Source organism: Dermacentor silvarum, chromosome 1 (assembly GCF_013339745.2).
Source record: "Dermacentor silvarum isolate Dsil-2018 chromosome 1, BIME_Dsil_1.4, whole genome shotgun sequence".
NCBI lineage: Eukaryota > Metazoa > Arthropoda > Arachnida > Ixodida > Ixodidae > Dermacentor > Dermacentor silvarum.
The window spans coordinates 98,778,047-98,802,887 of NC_051154.1; the positions used below are offsets into that span (position 1 = coordinate 98,778,047).

Sequence of the window (24,841 nt, forward strand, 5' to 3'; positions counted from 1 at the left end):
GAACTCACGCAACTACCCCGTTTGGACCGTCGGCCTTACCCTCCTCCCCACCCCTCCCTTACCCACTCCCAACAGATCCTCTGGAGACGCCTCCAGACCCGCTCTCTCCCATCCCCTCAGCTGCTATCTCACTACTGTGGCACCTCCCCTACATGCTCCCTATGCGGCGACCTTCACGCCACACTCTCCCACATCCTTTTTGGCTGCCCTGCTGATCCTCCCCCTCAGGAGCAGCCCGCCACCTCAAGCTGGGAGGACTGGGAGGTCCTGCTCTCGTCTACGGACCCGACATCGCAGCTTGCTGCAGTGGCTCGGGCCGCCGACGTCATGAACAAAAGGAACATGACCGTCTCGACGTAGTGTGGGACCGTGCGGTGGTCCAGGGACTTAGAGAGGAGTCCAAACTCACTTGCTACAAATAAAGTTTTTCTGTCTGCTTGTCTGTCGGAGAGCGCTCACGCGTCTATCGCAGCGGCGCGCGCTCAGACGCAAGCGTAAGCGCGTGCGTCTGTAACTTAAAATCGCTATATCGTAAAAGTACCGCCATCTACTCTCTTCTCTGCCGTCTCCTCTCCTAAAACGCTTGTTTTTTTCTTTACTTTTTGCTTGCGAAAGCAAGTCGATGGTGGCGCTCCTCGAAAGCCCCAGTTGAAGCTTTCAGGCCCGGGCGCCCGCCGCCGCCGCCGCTGCGCAGAGTGACTTTCGACATGGCTCTTAGCCGGAAGAAAATATATATATATATATATATATATATATATATATATATATATATATATATATATATATATTTATTTATGTAGCTGGGTACTTCTCACTCATGCCGCAGACTCCTCCTGGGAGCGGAAGCACCAGCCCTGTGTTAGTCGATACTCCCGTCCATCGGACCAGCCAGGATCCGGGGACTGCCTCCTAAAATACTGAAGACACCGCAGTGCTTCAGACTACCCCGCACCTCCACCACTTTGCCACGCGCCTTCAAACGGGGCTAACGACGTTTATTTATGAGCAGCTGGGCTCTGGAGAAAATAGCGGCGAGAGCTAGCCATCGAGCGGGGCGGTTAGCACGCGCACTTCTTTCTTCTTGCGCCTTTGCGCTTGCCCTATTCCCACTACTACAGGTGACAATATATATATATATATATATATATAAAGAAGTGAAGCGCGCGCTATGACCGTCCAATCGGAGATAGAGAAGCGGCGTTGTTCAAAGGATGGCGGCACTTTTCCGAAGATATAGGGACTTTTAAGTACGACGACTAAAACCCGTATATATAAAAAGTAGCGCCAACCACCACCAATTCCCTCCTTCTCGAGCCACTGTCGCGCTCAGTGCGGCCAGCGCGATCGAGGCGAGATCTCGACAGTGGCGCCGCCAACGTCGGGCCTGCCGTGGCAGACGACAGCTAACGCGGTACCAGAGGAAATCCACGGAAAACTTCGATCGCGCCCTGCGGAGAAGTTTTTGAGGCGTGATTTTGCTTCGTCTGTCAGTCACTGGCCTTAATAATGCCGTTTTGGAAGTAGCAACGCGACGATGCGAGACGGCGCAAATACCCAGTGTGCAGCAAGCGTTTGCGCTCGCCAGATGGTAAACAAACAAACAAAAAAGAAATGTCACAGTTTCGCCCTAAGGGCGAAGCAATGAATGCGATAGCAACACAGCAATGTCCTACGAAGGTCAGCGGCTTTGGTAGCAATATGAATTGTAGTAAACATGAGCTTAGTAAGTAAGCAGGTGTGCGGCGGCGTAGGTAGAGCGACATGAAGAGAGACTCGATGACCACGACAAGGCGCGTGTGAAACGGTGGCGTTGATGAGAAGCGCCGCCCGTGGGCAGCGCGTGCAGGCGCGAAGGGTGCGTACATACACACTGGTACGCGCTGCGCTGCCGATCCGGGCAGCAGTGCATCTGTGGCGCGCGTCGGACAATGAGCTTGTGAGATAGGCTCCACTATAGGGCGCGGGTGAAGATAGCGCACATAAAAATAGAAGGCGAGCAGCAGTGTCGGCTCGTTGCCGGACTGGTGTGGCCGTCATCGCGCGCACAGCAGATCACACAGCGTGCGACAGTGGGCGCGCGGGGCACATATGTGATGGGGCGAATGAGCTTAGAATGACAGGAATGCAATGAACACATGAGAACGAGTAAGTAGGGGTATTTAATGACCCGTGTAATTAAATAGCACGAAGTACAGTCTTACGATGCAAACACACATGAAATATAAGTCGCACACAGTTCACTCGACGACCACGAGAACCGGCTTGTGATCGCTGAAGTAGGTCGGAAATGTCACGCAGTGCACTCGGGATGCGATGCCCTTTTCGAACATAAGATCTAAACAGGTGTTGTTGCGTGTAGTAGGCTGTGCGACGTCCGACAAGAGGTGAAGTCCAAGTTCGGCATCAAGGAACGCGAGAAGCCGGCGCATTCTGAAGGCACACCGCACGGATCGAAGTTACGGAGAAAGAAGTCGGTGACGTCGGACCGCGAGGTTCCTGGTGATAGCTATAGCAAGCTGCGACGATGAAGCCCTGTGATGTTTGAACGGCACACGCATCGCCACAACTCATCTGGGGCAGCGTGTTGAGTTTGTAGGGAACGTTACGCGGTGAAAGCGTGGTTCCTCCGAAGTGCTCGTACACGGCGACTCCAGCAGCTCGGCGCTCGTGTCGCTTTGCGAGGGTAACGCACTTGTAACCGGGCAATTCGACGGCAGTGTCCGTCCACGTTTCCGACAAGCATAGTACTGGTACCTCGCGAACGACGTGGTCGTGCGACACATCGAAGGCGTGTGCAGGCAAGGAGCGCACGTTGATGTTGCATAGCGCTAAGCTATGCGGTGAGTGGAGGACGGCAAAGCACTTGGCGGCGATCGTGTTGAGCTTATGGTTTTGTTATGGTTATGGTTTGCCTTGTAGCGTCAATGCAGTGGTTCATGCGCAGTCAGGTAGTATGAGTCCGCGCGCGTGGAGGTGAACCTGCACATGAAAACGGATTGAAAACTCGTTATATCCCCCGCACGTTTCCACATCATAAGTCTGTGTGATGCAGTTTAATTGACAAGGCATGTAGTGAAGGGGTGTCGCGAGGTAATCACGTTATGATTGTGCAGTTACGTAAGTAGTTAGCATCACATGAAGTCGCAGTGGGGCCTGAAAGGCGAAGCATCGATTTCGATGGCTAATTAGTAGACAAGTATACGAAATAAGGATAGTACTTTTATCGTCCGTATAAACTTCGGAACGGCCGCTTACTAACTAAATTAACAAGCATGGTGTCGCGCGCGCAAGCAAACATGAACGCATATCACTCGATGACCGCGGAAAGTCGCTGCCAAAGCGCCGGAGTGTGCAAGCGCGCGGCAGCAGCGAGCGAATTGATGTTCGGGCGGGCTTTCGCATCAACGTGAACTAAGGCGCGAACGAAAGGACAGCGCACGCCGGAATGTGTCCGCGACACAGATGGCTTTCGAGATAGAGCGCGCGGCCGCCCAGGTCAGCCAGAGCAGAAAGCTTCCCCCCCCCCCCCCCCCCCCCCACCTCCGTCTCTAGCCTCCCCCGGAGCTTTGCGGCGGCCTGGGCCTAGGGTGCCTCGATGCCCAGCGCCGCCGTCCAGGGTGGAGACAACCTCGCTGGCGCCGCCATATTGTGTCACACGAGCTGAGACTCAGCTACGCTTGCGTTCATAAAGTGTTACTCGCGGCGCGCTTCCAAGTGCTTTGCCTTGATGAGGATTTTTTTATCGGTGTCCCATCTGCATATCTTTATAACCAATAGCCGTTAACCCGTCGAAGGTCGAAGACGTAAATGTATGGCGCCGGGAACATGCCCCAAGTTGCCTAATTCAATCACATTTAATATGCTGTGTGTATGTTTAAAATACGCACTATTTTTTTTTGCGCTTCGATGCTTGGTATGTTTGCGACCCCCTGTGTGTGGAAGTTTTTCTTTTTCGCTGTTGTATTTTGGTTTACACGTCACGCCTCCTTTACCGTAGCCAGCCACTCGCGCACGGCGGTTAGTTTCCCTTGCGTTGCGCGTGCTCTTCGCGTTCGTTGCAATTATTTGACGATATCTACGCGCAATTCTTGCTTTTTTTGCCCACAAAACTGTGTGCTGACAGGATTAAGCTGGTGTAAAAATAACTGCGATGTGAAAATAAGGTTTAGTTAGTGCTGTGGAGAAAAATGTAACGTAACTTGTCTGTGTCAATCTTGCGTAGTACACACAAGAAATCAAACGATGCACAAAATACATTTACTTATAATGTCTAGTACAATCAATCATGAAAGAGATATGTACATGAAAAATTATATGTACTGTGTGGCGCCTGAAGGTTATGTTGAAAGACGAGATAAAAAAATTAATTCGCAAGGTAGGCTCGACACACAATTCGGGATAGAGAGAGTTTTTTTTTATTTATTCATTACATGGGGGGGGGGGGGGGGTTCAAGTGAGTACATCAACCTTATTACACACAATATAAATCGAAATCAAGAATGCAAACAAGAAAACGCAACCGCGGGTAATATTAATCAAGATATCCAGCCAGAATACATCAGCTACCATCGAATACGTCGCATCAGCCAAACACATCGATGGCGAGTACAGAACATTTCATAAATAACCATTAGAACACTGATAACTACATTGAAAAAATAAACAACACTGCATACATATCGCGTACAAAAACCATAAATGAAACTAAGACAGTCAAATACAGATTAGCAATGTTTTTCACTGCGAAAATATAGTCCATGATGATGTAGGGCTGTTGACTTTAACAGACGGCGCCCATCCTGTCGATTTCCCTCGTACTGGTGCTCTTCAAAGTGTTTCTAAGTACAGGTAAAACAACAAAAGTGATTATTGATATGAAAAGTTGCCTTGTAAATACAGAGAACCCATTACAGTGCTTAACAATAAATTTTAGCAGAAGCAATGCTGTATTACCTCGCTTCACACGTTTCGAAGAAATGCACAGGCTACAACAGACACCATGCCAGAAAGCGCCGAAACATTTTGGTCCCATGATGCCCCTTAACTCTACTACACCTGGGCATACCGTGTACAGGCATTTAAAGACCGTCACAGAACCCACTACGATCGGGAATGAGCACGAATGACCATCGGCTTACGATCACCACGCTACAAATATGTACAAGTCTAAAAAATCAGCTATGTAACGTAACACCCTGAGGTCCGCAAGATATCTCCTGAGAAATCAGAGAAAATCACAATGTTTCGCTTACCACGTACAAAACAGCCGCTCTCCCCAGACGAAGCACTGCGTTCTTTAGTCCCAAATAACCAGTACCGAAAAAAGAAGAAAAAAAAAAAAGAAACAAGAGACACACACGATGTGTGCTTCCCGTGAAAAAGGAAAATAGGTGGCTTACGTGACGATTCGTAGCTAATGTAAGACTATTTCGCGGCTAAGCATCTTCGTCAGTCCTTAAAATAAGGGTACAGACTGCGCCCATCAAAACGAAAAAAGTTTATGCGACGCGCGCTCGCAAACCATACGCTACTCAGACAGCATCGGTGCAGTGCTTACTGAGTTCGTGAGCGAACGTAGGTACGTGAGCGAGGATCAGAGAATACTTTCTTATTTAAATGAAAAACACGGTGCGGTAGTCTAAACATTCTTGACACTTACCTCGCAAATGCAGGAGTTATCCGTTGCCTTCCAGTGATCGCGCTTTACTTGGGCTTCCCATCTCTTCCGTCGCTCTGGGTCCCGGGGGAAGCGAAAACAACGCAGTCCTTTACGCGTCGATCCGGCGCACTTGGGAACACAACAGCCCGTCATGTCGACACGATGCACTTGATAGCTTGTCAGTCATGCGGCTGAACACTGTCTAGCAAGTAGAAGCGTCCGCGAAGCATCCGCGCGCACTGTGCCTCGAAATAAGCACCGGCACCAAGCACTCGCAACGGCTCGCTGTGACACAATATGGCGTCGCAGCGAGAAAGCGGCGGCGCGGGGGCGGTCTAAGGTTGGCACCACCCTGAACGGCGGCGCTGGCATCGAGGCACCCTAGCCTGGGCCGCGTGAAGAACGCACCACCTACCCCACCCTCTCCCGGAGCGTAGCGTGTGACGGAAGAGGGCGCGCTTCCTCTCCGCTTTATACCCTCGCATGCGCGATAAGGAGCCTCGATCGCCGGCGCACCCTCACATGCTTTCACTTGCACTTACAGCGCAAGGCGCGCGGCGACGATTTTATCGCCCTTGGACTTTATACGGAACCTCACGGCGACGCCGACGGCGACGCCGACGGCAGAAATGCGCTTGGAGTGTCCATATAATTGCTATCGCAATAAAAAAGCCTTTTGCCCTCGCCTTGTCGGTTGCGGCAACTGAAGGCGCAGCAGCATGTCATCACAACGAAGTTCTTGTTCCTAACACGTTTGATCCGTTTGTGCGTACAGCACTTTCGTCGTACAGGCCCGAGAATGGCGGTCGGAGCGCGCTGGAAAGAAAAGCATATACAAAAGCGCAACGCGTGCTTCCACGTGACACGGATTGGCCAATGGGGGAGCAGAGGAGGCTGGGGCGACAAGAGGCGGCGAGGAGGAAACGCCGGGGTGAGCGCGGTGGCGGCAAGAGCTAAGAATGGCACTACCTTTTATATATTGACCCTTTTCGCGGAGCAGTTTGTTCTAGAGAAACTAAATGGCGCTTACGGCGGCGCACCATGCGTTGCCTCAGCGACAGCGCACGAAAACGAAACCATTACCGCTTCTACTTTGCTTCTGTGCGATCAGCTTTCGGAAATGCAACTGAATTTTCGCTACAGCGAAAATTCACTGTGCAAACGCACTGTGCTCCATTCATGCTGGTTTGAATCATGTGGATTGAAGACGCGTGCAGTAGTTGGCTGCAAAAATAGTGACTGCTATATTAAGGAATGTAATGAATATGTGGGGCCAAGTTCGCGGACCGCTGCTGCAACTGTCCGTACGTACGTGTTTCCGGCACTTCGAGATGTACGGCTTTCCTCGAGGATACACAAATTTGCTCATCCGCCAGCGTTGTATCGCTAACCTTCAAAGAAAGGGCTTCAGTCCCGGTACGTTGGCAAGAGTGAGTACCGCTCGTTAAACAATGATAAAGGGAGGTAGCGCCGCTTCCTGTCCTGGTAGGTTTCGCGCACAGTATCTACACACATCTACCCCAACCGGCACGGCAACTTACGCCCACTCTTTCGCCAATGTGTCAAGAATAAGTGAATGGGCGCGCACTTGAACATATGTGCACTTTATACGCACAATAAATGACGGACTACACCGATAGCGCACGAATGGTCGAAGTTGAATGTTTCGTGACGGTCCACGAGAGTAAGCGATTTACTAGCGATAATACGTCTTTGCTAGAAGGTATTATAAAGTGCATAACAGCTACGTTTCATGCCTTGTGCGCAGCAAGAACAAATCTAACGAAACTGAGCACAACCGCGAGTGATTAGGCAGAAAATAATCAAATAGTGACCGCACTGACGAACTTTACTGAGTCGATCAGAAATATGAGCTGCTTCAAAATATTTGCCAAATAAAGAACGCTTTTCTAAATCGATTTGCAGCATTGCTACATTCCTGTCAAAAATATCGCAACAATCTAGGATACTTCTAGCAACAAGAATGTTTGTCGTTGTAGTTCATCCACAAGTTTGATGTGGTCCTACCAACCCCTTAATAACACTTTGTAGTTGCTTTGGCAATACCTTCATGAAGATTTTATTACCGACGTTCGCTAAGGTAAATGGTCTGTACCATTCAAATGACAACTGTTTCGTTAGGTCGTTCGTCTTTGGAATTAGTACAACATACGACCGGCGAAAGGATACAGGCATATGTTTTTCCTTGTATACTTCGGCAAGAACGTCGTACAAAATTTCTGCCACTTGGCTCTTCAAAGCTTTGTAGAATGTGGTACTTAATCCATCGGGTCCAGGTGACTTTCCAAGACTCAAATCATCTATTTCATTCTCTATTTCTCCCACAGATCGTTGTTTCTAACGTTGCTTTTCTGTCATCATCTACTTTAGCCATCACAGGTAAAAAGTTACTTTCAAGTCATTTTCCAACTTGTTTAGTGCATCCTAGCCGCTCGCGGAAATGCTGAAACAAATGTTCGTTCAATTGCTACCTTGTCGCTGGTCGCGACATTGAGACCTTTTTGCCTTAATTTTATTTTTCGTAGCATATCTTTTTTTCGTCGGCCAGCGCGCGCTTGGTGGGCATTTCGCGGCACCAGAGTCTTTAAGCGCGGGCCCTTATTATAGCACCTCGATACTTCTCGGCGTCGAAGCGTTTTAACTTTCCTCTCACATCTTCACTATCTATGCTGCGGAAACCAGACTGTACACACTCTTGACGCAATAAAAAGACTGTCTTTGCAGTTCTTTTACAGCGGAGCTGTTAGAACCTCGCTATAATGATCATTCCGTCGTCCCCAGCTTCGCCGAGCTGGGGAGAGAAAGCTGAGAGAGAGAGTGAAAGCAAAGTATAAAAATAGCATCGCGCCGAATAGCGGAGATGGAGAAAGGAGTGATGCAGGTAGTAGTGGGACGCGTAGAGCTGCTGCCGACGCCGACCGCGTTTCCCCGCGTTCGCGCCGAACGCGCCCGGTGTCCGTGACTGCAACCGATGACTCTGGCGGCGGCTCGGCATGTTTCGACCAGAGAGCTGGACACTCGTCGCTTCCGAAAGACTGAATCGAGAGATTGCTAATCTTATCATTCTCAGTCTGCACTGGCATGTCAAAAAATTCATGCGTGGTTCCGCTATCGCAAACACCAGAGACCAGCGGAGATGGGGGAAGCCCAGCAAAAGTTAGACTAAGTGTGTGGTTTCCCACTACTTCACTAGGCCTTCCCCAGCTCCGCTGGTTTCTGGTCAAAGCCACGTATATATATATTTTTTTTCTTCTTACCGCTTATTTCTTCGCCAATCCTCTGAAGTGGGTACGTGTCATTCTCTCATCATCATCATCATCAGTAGCAGAGCACGGGCACTCGCTCCAAGGGGAAGCATAACGAACGTGTCGTCTCTACAGCCATGAACTATTTCGGTGAGGGCGATGCAGCAACGCCCGTCGGTGTCAAGGGGAGCTCGGGTCATGGAAGAGGCGGAGTCAAGCTCAACGCGCCTGCGCCCATCCCGGGATCGTCGTTGACTGCGCCGCAGCAGCAGCAGAGACCGGCAGCGATGGAATCGTCGCCACGAGACTTCGGACCGCACTGGAACGCTCTTCCGCAACTGGACGCTGGGGACTATAGGAGGCACCGTTGCGAAACACGCCGGGACTCCCAGGTGCAAAAGGTCAGACCGAAGCCCGAATCCTCTACTCATCTTCAACTCTCAGCATGCCAGCATGGCTTCTCTGCAGGTCGGGACATGATACAAACGCCGATTCAGTTATAGAGTCGCTGTTCTGTCTTCCAAGTTGCCGTGCTTTTTTTAGGATCGCTTACGACTTATATCAATTGCACCTCTCTAGGACGCGTAGAACACTGATGCTCACATAAACGCTTATATTCGGCTAGTCGCATTCCTTTATGAACATCCAGCACGTCATTGTAACGTGCTAGTGCTGAATTTCTAGTTATTCTAATTACTCTCGTGACGCTAGTGTAACTGCAATCAAAACTTACCTCGACCTCCCTTACCTTGAAGTGAAAAGAAAAAGAGCGCGATTTGCTATATTCCTCAAAATATACTAAACCCGTAATCACGCTAAGAACGCATAGAATGCTGCTCCTCATTACATTTGAGCACGCACTGTCCACAACTTCAAAATCCAACGTCACAAGTTCATGTACAAACCTGAACGCTAACTCATTCGCGCCAAGGACAGCCACCAGGTGGAAACGTCTCCCCGCCTCCACTGCCAGCAACCCGGTTCCATCATCACTGAAAACCGCGATCGCTACGTTTTGTGCGATCACTACGATCACTACGTGGCATTGAGAGTGTTTCAATAAATAAATAAATAAATAAATAAATAAATAAATAAATAAATAAATAAATAAATAAATAAATAAATAAATTTCTTGGAAAACGCCCACTCTTGACCAGACAACTCCAACAGTGGCTGTTGCACGACTGCCTATCAGCGGCATTCAGCGGCATATTTCAGAAACCAAAGACGCACAACACCGCATGTGTTCTCCGAAGGCAACGTTGCGCTTCTTGGATAACATGTTTGTCACTTTCTTCTGAGTGTGTATTTTTCGAACATTGCCATAGAGCGTGGCCGTCGACATGCCAAATGCATCACGGTGGGGCCTTACTTCGTCATGCGCCTGCGTACTTCCGTGAGGAGTCCTCACTTGATCAGCTGCTCCGCATTCATCCCATATGTGTCCAGAGTTGTCCGGATAAAATGGATTGTTATGATGCAAACTGGTATGGGTTGCGCTTTCGAAGACAAGGACGCAGTAAGGCGCACTCCAAAGCGCAACCCATGCCAGTTTGCAGTTCCAACTCGCCCAAGAATCAGGACTCACCTCATCGCTCGCTTATTTACACGTAAGCGTAACAAAACGTATTATGCATTGCAGCACTAAAGTATAAATGGAACGCTTATTGCATTTCTCTGCATAGTTCAGGAATTGATATCTCGAACTGGTGTTATCCTGAGAAGTTGTTCCAAGTAGATCCGCTTTGCGAACTCCACGGCTAGAATGTCTAAATTGCAATATGGGCCACAAGATAATTAGATAAAAATTTAATTAGTGAAATTTTGTGAATTCGTAGATTCTGCATTTCAATTTTTTGTGCATGTAATGTCCGCCTCTTCGAGCAGATCAGCCCATGTAGTAGAATTGTGTTATCTTCCACGGGCAACCTTTAAATATTTGGTAAGTGTTCACTGAAACACCCGGTATACTTTTGTTTTACTTTCATACTGCGGCTACATTTTGTTGCGACAACCCTTTTCGCAGGTTAAGGAAGAAGATTGCGAGAGCGTCAACACCCCTAGGTCCTCTCGCCGAGTGGCCACTTCGCCGCTCTCTTCTAAGCCAGACCGGCAGATGTACAGGCCACCAGGTGAGTGCAGCCGGCCACTGTCTTCAGCTTGATTTAAGCACTGAACGTGGTTGGGCACCGTTCGGTTATTGTGTGAGATATATGTGTGTGCGCATGTGTCCGTGATCACGTTTGTTGTAGACAAGTGGGCTGGAGGCTTCATGAATAGTATGACCTGAGAAATCCTGAGTTGATGGATTCATCGGGTTTACAGTCTCAAAGCATCATTGCGACGTTGTATAGAGACGCCGGGGGCGACGGCTATGAATTAATTTGGCCACCTGGTGATCTGTAGCACGCTCCTAGATCGACGTATACGTGGTCATTTAATTTTGTTTTCTTTCTTTTTTCGCGTTTTGCTCCCATAAAAATTCATCCGGTCATGGCCGGGAATCGCTTTCATGACCTCAAGCTCGGCTCCAAACGCCATACCAATTTAACTCACGATAACAACACCATAACAAATGCGAGGTGCGTCTTATGGTGAGTCATCATAATTACAGAGTAAATGAATATTTGAAGATTGCAAAGGTCATCAATGCTACGTTCCTTCATAAAATGGGCTGAATAACCTGCTAGAATTAGATGCACAAGATAATTATTGGCCACACGATTTCAAGGATTAAAAACAACATTTCGAGGTTGCAACCGACATGCCCCACGTCAAACATCACGTAAAACACGGTAGTGCCTTTACCAATGCGGTACTTTGTGACTATACACATCACTCGGAAGCAAAATGGAAGTGATATAGGTTAGCAGAATGTTCAATATAACCTAAGCTTAATGTTTGAGCTCTATTTCTTGCTGCCACTCCACAGAAATGGCACAAATAGGTTGCGTCCACTAATGTGGACGCCGTATCTGAAGATGTTAAACTTTCTTGCAATGAGCAGGGTGCCTGTGTTGACTATAAAAAGCAAAAGCGCGTGCTTGGTTTGCTGCAGACATAATTTTACACCACGCTAATATACGGGAGCAAATACAAACCACGGACAATTTAAGTGAAGACATGGAGCAGGCACATTTTCATGTCTTCCCTTTTGTCCTTTTTTTACGTCACATTTCAGAAGTATGGCTTCCATCCTAGGGTTTAAGAAAGGGGGAGCATTAGGGGCAGCGCACTTCAGGTTTAAAAGGGCATTATAGTTTACGTACACGCTCACGGGGCCAGTTCGTTAAAAGCGTGCGCGTCCCGAAAGCGGGGGCAAGGCATTTGATGGTTGCATACACCGTGGTGTCCACTACGTCTTAATTAGGAGCCACAGAGTCGCTTTCAATTGAAAAATGAATTTCACACATCTAAAATTGTCTAACTTCTATGACACATTCAACTGTGTGCTTCTGGCAGGTATTCGAGATTTTGATGAGGGTGACTAAATCTACTAGCCAGCCAAGTTTGCAAGTGGAAGCATGGATGAGTTCAATGCAAAGGACTGTGAAAGCATCAGCATGGAACACTTTTTGAGCAATTGGTGGATGTGAACACATAATCGAGTAAAAAGAAAAACCCCTTAGATTGATGGCTTCTGCAGGAAAAGTTTGATCAGGCAAACTAAAACTAAAGCACTTTTGTACATCGTAAATTTCACAGAGATCGATGTTTCTAATGTTGCTTTTTTGTCATCATCTACTTTAGCCATGAGAGGTAAAAAGATATTTTCAAGTCATTTTCCAACTTTAGTGCATCCTAGCAACTCGCTGAAATACTCAAAGAAATGTTCGTTCAATTTCTGCCTTGTCGCTGGTCACGACATTTTCAGACCTCATCGCCTTAATTTCATTTTTCGTAGCATATCTTTTTTTCGTCGGCCAGCGCGCGCTTGGTGGGCATTTTGCTGCACCAGAGTCTTTCAGCACTTTTCAGCAATTATAGCACCTCGATACTTCTCCGCGTCGAAGCGTTTTAACTTTCCTCTCACATCTTTACTATCTTTGCTGCGGAAACCAGGCTGTACACACTCTTTACAGAATAAAAAGTCTGCCTTTGCAGTTCTTTTACAGCTGAGCAGTTAGAACCTCTCTATAATGATCATTCTGTCGTCCCCAGCTTCGCCGAGCTGGGGGAGAGAGAGCTGAGAGAGAGAGTGAAAACAGAGTATAAAAATAGCATCGCGCAGCATAGCGGTTGCGAGGTGGAGAGAGAAGTGAGGCAGGTAGTGGGACGCGTAGAGCTGCTGCCGACGCCGACCGCGTTTCCCCGCGTTTGCATCGAGCCTGCCCAGTGTCCGTGACTGCAGCCGATGCCTCTGGCGGCGGCTCGGCATATTTCGACCAGAGAGCTGGACACTCGTGGCTTCCGAAAGACTGAAGCGAGAGATTGCTAATCTTAGCATTCTCAATCTGCACTGGCATGACAAAAAAATTGTGCGTGGCTCTGCTATTGCAAACACCCGACACCAGCGGAGATGGGGGAAGCCCAGCAAAAGTTAGACTTAGTGTGTGGTTTGCCATTACTTTACTAGACCTTCCCCAGCTCCGTTGGTCTCTGATGTTTGCGATAGCAGAACCACGCATAATTTTTTTCTTCTTACCGCATATTTCTGCGCCAATCCTCTGTAGTGGGTACGTGTCATTCTCTCATCATCATCATCAGTAGCAGAGCACGAGCACTCGCTCCAAGGGGAAGCTTAACGAACGCGTTGTCTCTACAGCCATGAACTATTTCGGTGGCGGTGATGCAGCACCGCCCGTCGGTGTCAAGGGGAGCTCGGGTCGTGGAAGAGGCGGAGTCAAGCCCAACGCTCCTGCGCCCATCGCGGGATCGTCGTTGACTACGCCTCAGCAGCTGCAGACCGGCAGCCATGGAACCAGTGCCACGAGACTGCGGACCGCACTGGAACGCTCTTCCGCAACTGGACGCTGGGGACGATTGGAGGCAGCATAGCCAAACACCCCGGGACTCCCAGGTAGAGCACTGCACGAGCCTGATTTTTCGGCCCGAGCCCAGCCCGGGCCCGTAATGGAAGCATAACGAACGCGTTGTCTCTACAGCCATGAACTATTTCGGTGGCGGTGATGCAGCACCGTCCGTCGGTGTCATGGGGAGCTCGGGTCGTGGAAGAGGCGGAGTCAAGCCCAACGCTCCTGCGCCCATCGCGGGATCGTCGTTGACTACGCCGCAGCAGCTGCAGACCGGCAGCTATGGAACCAGTGCCACGAGACTGCGGACCGCACTGCAACGCTCTTCCGCAACTGGACGCTGGGCACGATTGGAGGCAGCATAGCCAAACACCCCGGGACTCCCAGGTAGAGCACTGCACGAGCCTGATTTTTCGGCCCGAGCCCGGCCCGGGCCCGCTGTACGAGGCCCGAGCCCAGCCCTGGCCCGTAATAGAAAGCCCGGATCGGGCCCGGGCGTACATGACCGAGACCAGCCCGGGCCCGGCCCGGGCGTTCATTACTAAGCTTAGCTGGGGCCCGTGTGCGCATGACCAGGCCCGGCCTGTAAGAAAAAAAAAATACTTTTTTTTTACTTACAGATTGTACCATATCTGTTAGCCTCACCTTCTCGAGGTTTAATCAGCTGCAGTATATAAGCAATAAAAGGCCGAAATCTTTGTTTCTCCCACGGGAACATCAGTAATCCGGCCCATTGCCTGTGCCACTATTTTTCTGGTGATGCGCATGCACTTACCTTGATTTGTACGATATGGTTCTATGATGTCATTTAGCATGCAAATATACAGGGTGTTTCATTTTAGCTGAACCAATTTTTTAAAGATTGCCTGTGGCAGATAGCACAGTTATAATCCTTGATCTAAGCTACTCGATGAGGCGGCCATTACTTCCATGAGAAATCAAAACGCCTAATTGAAGAATTAACATATATATGCTAATTAACATTTCAATTAATGATTTTATGGCAAATCTTTCAATCTACGAATTATAGCCACCGAGTTCGCAAGGCGTATCGAACGAATTCTCAGGACTAAACCAGTTTTTAGATAATAATTTTCAAAGTGTCCGACTAAATCAATCAAATCAAATCAATTTATTGTCCAATTTACATGTTGGATGGTCATTTTGGACTAAAAGCTACATATGTAGCTTGATGTGACCCAAAAGACCAGGCAAGGCAATAGTACAGCAAACAGTGTGCACACATGCACAATAATTCACATATATTTCCAGCCATCGCTGGAATTCCTCATAGACGAAATAGCTATGAACGGAAAGACAAAGAATGTTTGCGTCATGGCGAGTTAACAGAATTGGAAAAACTTTTAACAGAATGCATTTTAAACAACACTACAATAACAATACTAGCTATACAAAACAACGCAACACCAGCTATACAACATAGCATGAGACTGAATTTTACAAGATCAACATTTGCTCAGAAAACGAAATAGGATTTACATTATATACTCAGAACCATACACAAAGGCTGAATAATAATCGCATCAGATACATTACAAGTGTCCAAAGTGCCAGCTGAGTTCTTTCTTACTGAAATTACCGCCATTTTTGTATCAGTTCAAAGTGAATGGTAGTAATGTATTAATGACTGATGCTTATAGAGAGTTCTGAAGTATGGAATTCACCATATCTCAGGATTTCTTGTTTGCATTAATGCGACAACGCTCTAAGGAGGCTAATTGTTCTATGTAGTTCCAAGCTAATTCTGACATGAATAGCCTAATGGATGGTGAAAACGCCTAATTGAATATTTAACATAATTACGTAAGTTAACTTTTTAATTAATTATTTTACGGCACATCTTTCAATCTACGAATTCTAGCCGCCGAGGTCGCAAGGCGTATCCACTTGGAACGAATTCTCAGGACTGAACCAGTTTCGAGATATTAATTTTCAAAGTGTCTGACGAAATGCATGGGCGTTCCAGTTAACTTTTTGAAGAAAACGCTGTTTTATGCATTGAAGCACAAAAGTAACTGGCCTTAGCGCTAAAATAATGCCATAGTATCAACACTGGTAATAGTGCGATCACAAAAGCGGTAACATGGAAATGGTTTGAGGAGCGGTTCTTTGCACAATATATTTTTCCTTATGCGGAAACAATGTTCGTTTTTGCGGAAAAGACAAAAAAATTAGCGTAGCTTGCACTGGCGGCGCAATGCTGAAGAGACAGCGGACATGATGGGCACCTAGCTAGTCCTGACTTTTTGGCTAGGCTAAGCACTACCAAGTCATCACCAGCATTTTCGGGAATTTATTGATTATTGGATCGATTATCGACAAGCTATTGATTGGCTATCAATTGCCTATCAATAGGCAATTAGTCCGCACCATTCTTAGCTAGACTTATCCAGGCTCAGCTTCGCTAGTTCACAGGTGTAAGTGCCATTGCGCTTGGACCCTTTCTGCACTGCTGCCAGGATCGGCCCACATTTTTGGATTCAGCGGACACATTAGGCCCGGCTGAAACAGCTCCGCTGTTAGAAATGACAACTTCATCTGTTTTACTATTTTCTTTGATAGGATATAGTCATCTGATAAGATATACAGTCAATATTCACAGGCGCAGGCGCAGGCGCAAATTGGAATCAGCTAGCGCAAGACAGGGTTAATTGGAGATCGCAGGGAGAGGCCTTCGTCCTGCAGTGGACATAAATATAGGCTGATGATGATGATGGCAGTCATCTTGCATGTGTCACTTCAGCTTGGCACAGAATGCATTGAACCATGCAATGCATAACGGTCACGTGTGCTCGAAGGCCTACTTAGGCCCTTCAATGAGCGAGCCCGAGTCTGGCACGGGCCCATTGTTTCAAGCCCGAGTACGGCCCGGGCCTGCGGCCTCAAGCCCGGGCCCGGCCCGAGCCCACCGACAAACCCTTCGGACGGCCCAACCCGGCCCGGGCAGTGCTCTACCAGGTGCAGGTCAGACCGAGGCCCGAATCCTCTACTCATCTTCAACTCTCAGCATGCCAGCATGGCTTCTATGCAGGGGGGACATGATATAAATGCCGATTCAGTTATAGCGTCGCCGTTCTGTCTTCCAAGTTGCTGTGCTTTTTTAGGATCGCTTACAACTTATATCAATTGCAGCTCTCTAGGACACGTACAACGCTGATGCTCCGATAAACGCTTATATTCGGTTAGTCGCATTCCTCAATGAACCTCCAGCACGTCATTGTAACGTGCTAGTGCTGAATTTCTAGTTACTTTGTCCTGTCTAATTACTCTCGTGAAGCTAGTGTAACTGCAATCAAAACTTACCTCGACCTCCCTTACCTTGAAGTGAAAAGCAAAATAGCGCGACTTGCATTATTCCTCAAGATATACTAAACCAATAGTCACGCTAAGAACGCATAGAATGCTGCTCCTCATTACATTTGAGCACGCACTGACCACAACTGCAACAGCGAACGTCACAGTTTCACGTACATACCTGAACGCTAACTCATTCTAACCATTCTAACCTAACCAGGTGAAAACGCCTCGTCGCCTCTACTGCCGGCAACCCGGTTCCAACATCACTGAAAACCGTGATCACTACGTTTTCTTCCGAATACTCCTCCTCTTTGTAGTGCCCCAATGTGTCATTGAGAGTGTTTCAATAAAAAAATTAATAAATAAATAAATTCTTGGGAAACGCCCACTCTTGACCAGATAACTCCAACAGTGGCTGCTGCACGAGTGCCTCTCAGCGGCATATTTCAGAAACGAAGGATGCTACACAACGCATGTGGTCTCTAAAGGCAACGTTGCGCTTCTTGGACTTGTTTGTCACTTTCTTCTGAGTGTGTATTTTTCGAATAACGCCATAGAGTGTGGCCGTGCCCTTATTATAGCACCTCGATACTTCTCGGCGTCGAAGCGTTTTAACTTTCCTTTCACATCTTTACTATCTTTGCTGCGGAAACCAGGCCCTACACACTCTTCACAGAATAAAAAGTCTGTCTTTGCAGTTTTACAGCTGAGCTGTTAGAACCTTTCTATAATGATCATTCTGTCGTCCCCAGCTTCGCCGAGCTGGGGGAGAGAGAGCTGAGAGAGAGAGTGAAAACAGAGTATAAAAATAGCATCGCGCAGCATAGCGGTTGCGAGGTGGAGAGAGAAGTGAGGCAGGTAGTGGGACGCGTAGAGCTGCTGCCGACGCCGACCGCGTTTCCCTGCGTTTGCATCGAGCCTGCCCAGTGTCCGTGACTGCAGCCGATGCCTCTGGCGGCGGCTCGGCATATTTCGACCAGAGAGCTGGACACTCGTGGCTTCCGAAAGACTGAAGCGAGAGATTGCTAATCTTAGCATTCTCAATCTGCACTGGCATGACAAAAAAATTGTGCGTGGCTCTGCTATTGCAAACACCCGACACCAGCGGAGATGGGGGAAGCCCAGCAAAAGTTAGACTTAGTGTGTGGTTTGCCACTACTTTACTAGACCTTCCCCAGCTCCGTTGGTCTCTGATGTTTGCGATAGCAGAACCACGCATAATTTTTTTCTTCTTACCGCATATTTCTGCGCCAATCCTCTGTAGTGGGTACGTGTCATTCTCTCATCATCATCAGTAGCAGAGCACGAGCACTCGCTCCAAGGGGAAGCATAACGAACGCGTTGTCTCTACAGCCATGAACTATTTCGGTGGCGGTGATGCAGCACCGCCCGTCGGTGTCAAGGGGAGCTCGGGTCGTGGAAGAGGCGGAGTCAAGCCCAACGCTCCTGCGCCCATCGCGGGATCGTCGTTGACTACGCCTCAGCAGCTGCAGACCGGCAGCCATGGAACCAGTGCCACGAGAGTGCGGACCGCACTGGAACGCTCTTCCGCAACTGAACGCTGGGGACGATTGGAGGCAGTATAGCCAAACACCCCGGGACTCCCAGGTAGAGCACTGCACGAGCCTGATTTTTCGGCCCGAGCCCGGCCCGGGCCCGCTTTACGAGGCCCGAGCCCAGCCCGGGCCCGTAATGGAAGCATAACGAACGCGTTGTCTCTACAGCCATGAACTATTTCGTTGGCGGTGATGCAGCACCGCCCGTCGGTGTCAAGGGGAGCTCGGGTCGTGGAAGAGGCGGAGTCAAGCACGCTCCTGCACCCATCGCGGCATCGTCGTTGACTGCGCCGCAGCAACTGCAGACCGGCAGCCATGGAACCAGTGCCACGAGACTGCGGACCGCACTGCAACGCTCTTCCGCAATTGGACGCTGGGGACGATTGGAGGCAGCATAGCCAAACACCCCGGGACTCCCAGGTAGAGCACTGCACGAGCCTGATTTTTCGGCCGGAGCACGGCCCGGGCCCATTTTACGAGGCCCGAGCCCAGCGCGGGCCCGTAATACAAAGCCCGAGCCCGGCCCGGGCCCGGGCGTACATGACCGAGACCAGCCCGGGCCCGGCCCGGGCGTTCATATCTAAGCTTAGCTGGGGCCCGTGTGCGCATGACCAGGCCCGGCCTGTAAGAAAAAAATACTTTTTTTTTTACTTACAGATTGTACCATATCTGTTAGCCTCACCTTCTCGAGGTTTAATCAGCTGCAGTATATAAGCAATAAAAGGCCGAAATCTTTGTTTCTCCCACGGGAACATCAGTAATCCGGCCCATTGCCTGTGCCACTATTTTTCTGGTGATGCGCATGCACTTACCTTGATTTGTACGATATGGTTCTATGATGTCATTTAGCATGCAAATATACAGGGTGTTTCATTTTAGCTGAACCAATTTTTTAAAGATTGCCTGTGGCAGATAGCACAGTTATAATCCTTGATCTAAGCTACTCGATGAGGCGGCCATTACTTCCATGAGAAATAAAAGCGCCTAATTGAAGAATTAACATATATACGCTAATTAACATTTTAATTAATGATTTTATGGCAAATCTTTCAATCTACGAATTATAGCCACCGAGTTCGCAAGGCGTATCCACTTGGAACGAATTCTCAGGACTAAACCAGTTTTGTGATAATAATTTTGCAAAGTGTCCGACTAAATCAATCAAATCAAATCAATTTATTGTCCAATTTACATGTTGGATGGTCATTTTGGACTAAAAGCTACATATGTAGCTTGATGTGACCCAAAAGACCAGGCAAGGCAATAGTACAGCAAACAGTGTGCAGACATGCACAATAATTCACATATATTTCCAGCCATCGCTGGAATTCCTCATAGACGAAATAGCTATGAACGGAAAGACAAAGAATGTTTGCGTCACGGCGAGTTAACAGAATTGGAAAAACTTTTAACAGAATGCATTTTAAACAACACTACAATAACAATACTAGCTATACAAAACAACGCAACACCAGCTATACAACATAGCATGAGACTGAATTTTACAAGATCAACATTTGCTCAGAAAACGAAATAGGATTTACATTATATACTCAGAACCATACACAAAGGCTGAATAATAATCGCATCAGATACATTACAAGTGTCCAAAGTGTCAGCTGAGTTCTTTCTTACTGAAATTACCGCCATTTTTGTATCAGTTCAAAGTGAATGGTAGTAATGTATTAATGACTGATGCTTATAGAGAGTTCTGAAGTATGGAATTCACTATATCTCAGGATTTCTTGTTTGCATTAATGCGACAACGCTCTAAGGAGGCTAATTGTTCGATGTAGTTCCAAGCTAATTCTAACATGAATGGCCTAATGGATGGTCAAAACGCCTAATTGAATATTTAATATAATTACAGCAAGTTAACTTTTTAATTAATTATTTTACGGCACATCTTTCAATCTACAAATTCTAGCCGCCGAGTTCGCAAGGTGTATCCACTTGGAACGAATTCTCAGGACTGAACCAGTTTCGAGATATAATTTTCAAAGTGTCTGACGAAATGCATGGGCGTTCCAGTTAACTTTTTGAAGAAAACTCTGTTTTATGCATTGAAGCACAAAAGTAACTGGCCTTAGCGCTAAAATAATGCCACAGTATCAACACTGGCAATAGTGCGATCGCAAAAGCGGTAACATGGAAATGGTTTGAGGAGCGGTTCTTTGCACAATATATTTTTCCTTATGCGGAAACAATGTTCGTTTTTGCGGAAAAGACAAAAAAATTAGCGTAGCTTGCACTGGCGGCGCAATGCTGAAGAGACAGCGGACATGATGGGCACCTAGCTAGTCCTGACTTTTTGGCTAGGCTAAGCACTACCAAGTCATCACCAGCATTTTCGGGAATTTATTGATTATTGGATCGATTATCGACAAGCTATTGATTGGCTATCAATTGCCTATCAATAGGCAATTAGTTCCCACCATTCTTAGCTAGACTTATCCAGGCTCAGCTTCGCTAGTTCACAGGTGTAAGTGCCATTGCGCTTGGACCCTTTCTGCACTGCTGCCAGGATCGGCCCACATTTTTGGATTCAGCAGACACATTAGGCCCGGCTGAAACAGCTCCACTGTTAAAAATGACAACTTCATCTGTTTTACTATTTTCTTTGATAAGATATAGTCATCTGATAAGATATACAGTCAATATTCGCAGGCGCAGGCGCAAATTGGAATCAGCTAGCGCAAGACAGGGTTAATTGGAGATCGCAGGGAGAGGCCTTCGTCCTGCAGTGGACATAAATATAGGCTGATGATGATGATGACAGTCATCTTGCATGTGTCACTTCAGCTTGGCACAGAATGCATTGAACCATGCAATGCATAACGGTCACGTGTGCTCGAAGGCCTACTTAGGCCCTTCAATGAGCGAGCCCGAGTCTGGCACGGGCCAATTGTTTCAAGCCCGAGTACGGCCCGGGCCTGCGGCCTCAAGCCCGGGCCCGGCCCGAGCCCACCGACAAACGCTTCGGACGGCCCAACCCGGCCCGGGCAGTGCTCTACCAGGTGCAGGTCAGACCGAGGCTCGAATCCTCTACTCATCTTCAACTCTCAGCATGCCAGCATGGCTTCTATGCAGGGGGGACATGATACAAATGCCGATTCAGTTATAGCGTCGCCGTTCTGTCTTCCAAGTTGCTGTGCTTTTTTAGGATCGCTTACAACTTATATCAATTGCACCTCTCTAGGACACGTACAACGCTGATGCTCCGATAAACGCTTATATTCGGCTAGTCGCATTCCTCAATGAACCTCCAGCACGTCATTGTAACGTGCTAGTGCTGAATTTCTAGTTACTCTGTCCTGTCTAATTACTCTCGTGAAGCTAGTGTAACTGCAATCAAAACTTACCTCAACCTCCCTTACCTTGAAGTGAAAAGCAAAATAGCGCGACTTGCATTATTCCTCAAGATATACTAAACCACGCTAAGAACGCATAGAATACTGCTCCTCATTACATTTGAGCACGCACTGACCACAACTGCAGCAGCGAACGTCACAATTTCACGTACATACCTGAACGCTAACTCATTCTAACCATTCTAACCTAACCAGATGAAAACGCCTCGTCGCCTCTACTGCCGGCAACCCGGTTCCAACATCACTGAAAACCGTGATCACTACGTTTTCTTCCGAATACTCCTCCTCTTTGTAGCGCCCCAATGTGGCATTGAGAGTGTTTCAATAAAAAAAAATAAATAAATAAATTCTTGGGAAACGCCCACTCTTGACCAGATAACTCCAACAGTGGCTGCTGCACGAGTGCCTCTCAGCGGCATATTTCAGAAACGAAGGATGCTAAACAACGCATGTGTTCTCTAAAGGCAACGTTGCGCTTCTTGGACTTGTTTGTCACTTTCTTCTGAGTGTGTATTTTTCGAATAACGCCATAGAGTGTGGCCGTGCCCTTATTATAGCACCTCGATACTTCTCGGCGTCGAAGCGTTTTAACTTTCCTTTCACATCTTTACTATCTTTGCTGCGGAAACCAGGCTCTACACACTCTTCACAGAATAAAAAGTCTGTCTTTGCAGTTCTTTTACAGCTGAGCTGTTAGAACCTTTCTATAATGATCATTCTGTCGTCCCCAGCTTCGCCGAGCTGGGGGAGAGAGAGCTGAGAGAGAGAGTGAAAACAGAGTATAAAAATAGCATCGCGCAGCATAGCGGTTGCGAGGTGGAGAGAGAAGTGAGGCAGGTAGTGGGACGCGTAGAGCTGCTGCCGACGCCGACCGCGTTTCCCCGCGTTTGCATCGAGCCTGCCCAGTGTCCGTGACTGCAGCCGATGCCTCTGGCGGCGGCTCGGCATATTTCGACCAGAGAGCTGGACACTCGTGGCTTCCGAAAGACTGAAGCGAGAGATTGCTAATCTTAGCATTCTCAATCTGCACTGGCATGACAAAAAAATTGTGCGTGGCTCTGCTATTGCAAACACCCGACACCAGCGGAGATGGGGGAAGCCCAGCAAAAGTTAGACTTAGTGTGTGGTTTGCCACTGCTTTACTAGACCTTCCCCAGCTCCGTTGGTCTCTGATGTTTGCGATAGCAGAACCACGCATAATTTTTTTCTTCTTGCCGCATATTTCTGCGCCAATCCTCTGTAGTGGGTACGTGTCATTCTCTCATCATCAGTAGCAGAGCACGAGCACTCGCTCCAAGGGGAAGCATAACGAACGCGTTGTCTCTACAGCCATGAACTATTTCGGTGGCGGTGATGCAGCACCGCCCGTCGGTGTCAAGGGGAGCTCGGGTCGTGGAAGAGGCGGAGTCAAGCACGCTCCTGCGCCCATCGCGGCATCGTCGTTGACTGCGCCGCAGCAACTGCAGACCGGCAGCCATGGAACCAGTGCTACAAGACTGCAGGACCGCACTGCAACGCTCTTCCGCAACTGGACGCTGGGGACGATTGGAGGCAGCATAGCCAAACACCCCGGGACTCCCAGGTAGAGCACTGCACGAGCCTGATTTTTCGGCCCGAGCCCGGCCCGGGCCCGCTTTACGAGGCCCGAGCCCAGCCTGGGCCCGTAATGGAAGCATAACGAACGCGTTGTCTCTACAGCCATGAACTATTTCGTTGGCGGTGATGCAGCACCGCCCGTCGGTGTCAAGGGGAGCTCGGGTCGTGGAAGAGGCGGAGTCAAGCACGCTCCTGCGCCCATCGCGGCATCGTCGTTGACTGCGCCGCAGCAACTGCAGACCGGCAGCCATGGAACCAGTGCTACGAGACTGCGGACCGCACTGCAACGCTTTTCCGCAACTGGACGCTGGGGACGATTGGAGGCAGCATAGCCAAACACCCCGGGACTCCCAGGTAGAGCACTGCACGACCCTGATTTTTCGGCCCGAGCCTGGCCCGGGCCCGCTTTACGAGGCCCGAGCCCAGCCCGGGCCCGTAATACAAAGCCCGAGCCCGGCCCGGGCGTTCATTACTAAGCTTAGCTGGGGCCCGTGTGCGCATGACCAGGCCCGGCCTGTAAGAAAAAAATACTTTTTTTTTACTTACAGATTGTACCATATCTGTTAGCCTCACCTTCTCGAGGTTTAATCAGCTGCAGTATATAAGCAATAAAAGGCCGAAATCTTTGTTTCTCCCACGGGAACATCAGTAATCCGGCCCATTGCCTGTGCCACTATTTTTCTGGTGATGCGCATGCACTTACCTTGATTTGTACGATATGGTTCTATGATGTCATTTAGCATGCAAATATACAGGGTGTTTAATTTTAGCTGAACCAATTTTTTAAAGATTGCCTGTGGCAGATAGCACAGTTATAATCCTTGATCTAAGCTACTGGATGAGGCGGCCATTACTTCCATGAGAAATAAAAGCGCCTTATTGAAGAATTAACATATATACGCTAATTAACATTTTAATTAATGATTTTATGGCAAATCTTTCAATCTACGAATTATAGCCACCGAGTTCGCAAGGCGTATCCACTTGGAACGAATTCTCAGGACTAAACCAGTTTTGTGATAATAATTTTGAAAGTGTCCGACTAAATCAATCAAATCAAATCAATTTATTGTCCAATTTACATGTTGGATGGTCATTTTGG

General features: G+C 48.2%; 1 protein-coding gene across 1 annotated transcript in view; it reads left to right on the plus strand.

The window, feature by feature from the left end:
• Nucleotides 1–24,841, plus strand: part of LOC119433349 (uncharacterized) — a 340,855-nt gene that overhangs the window by 284,269 nt on the left and 31,745 nt on the right. Inside the window, exon 14 of the mRNA XM_049671535.1 lies at nt 10,952–11,057. Within this exon, the coding sequence (XP_049527492.1) occupies nt 10,952–11,057 (106 nt within the window). The remainder of the gene's footprint in view (nt 1–10,951; nt 11,058–24,841) is intronic.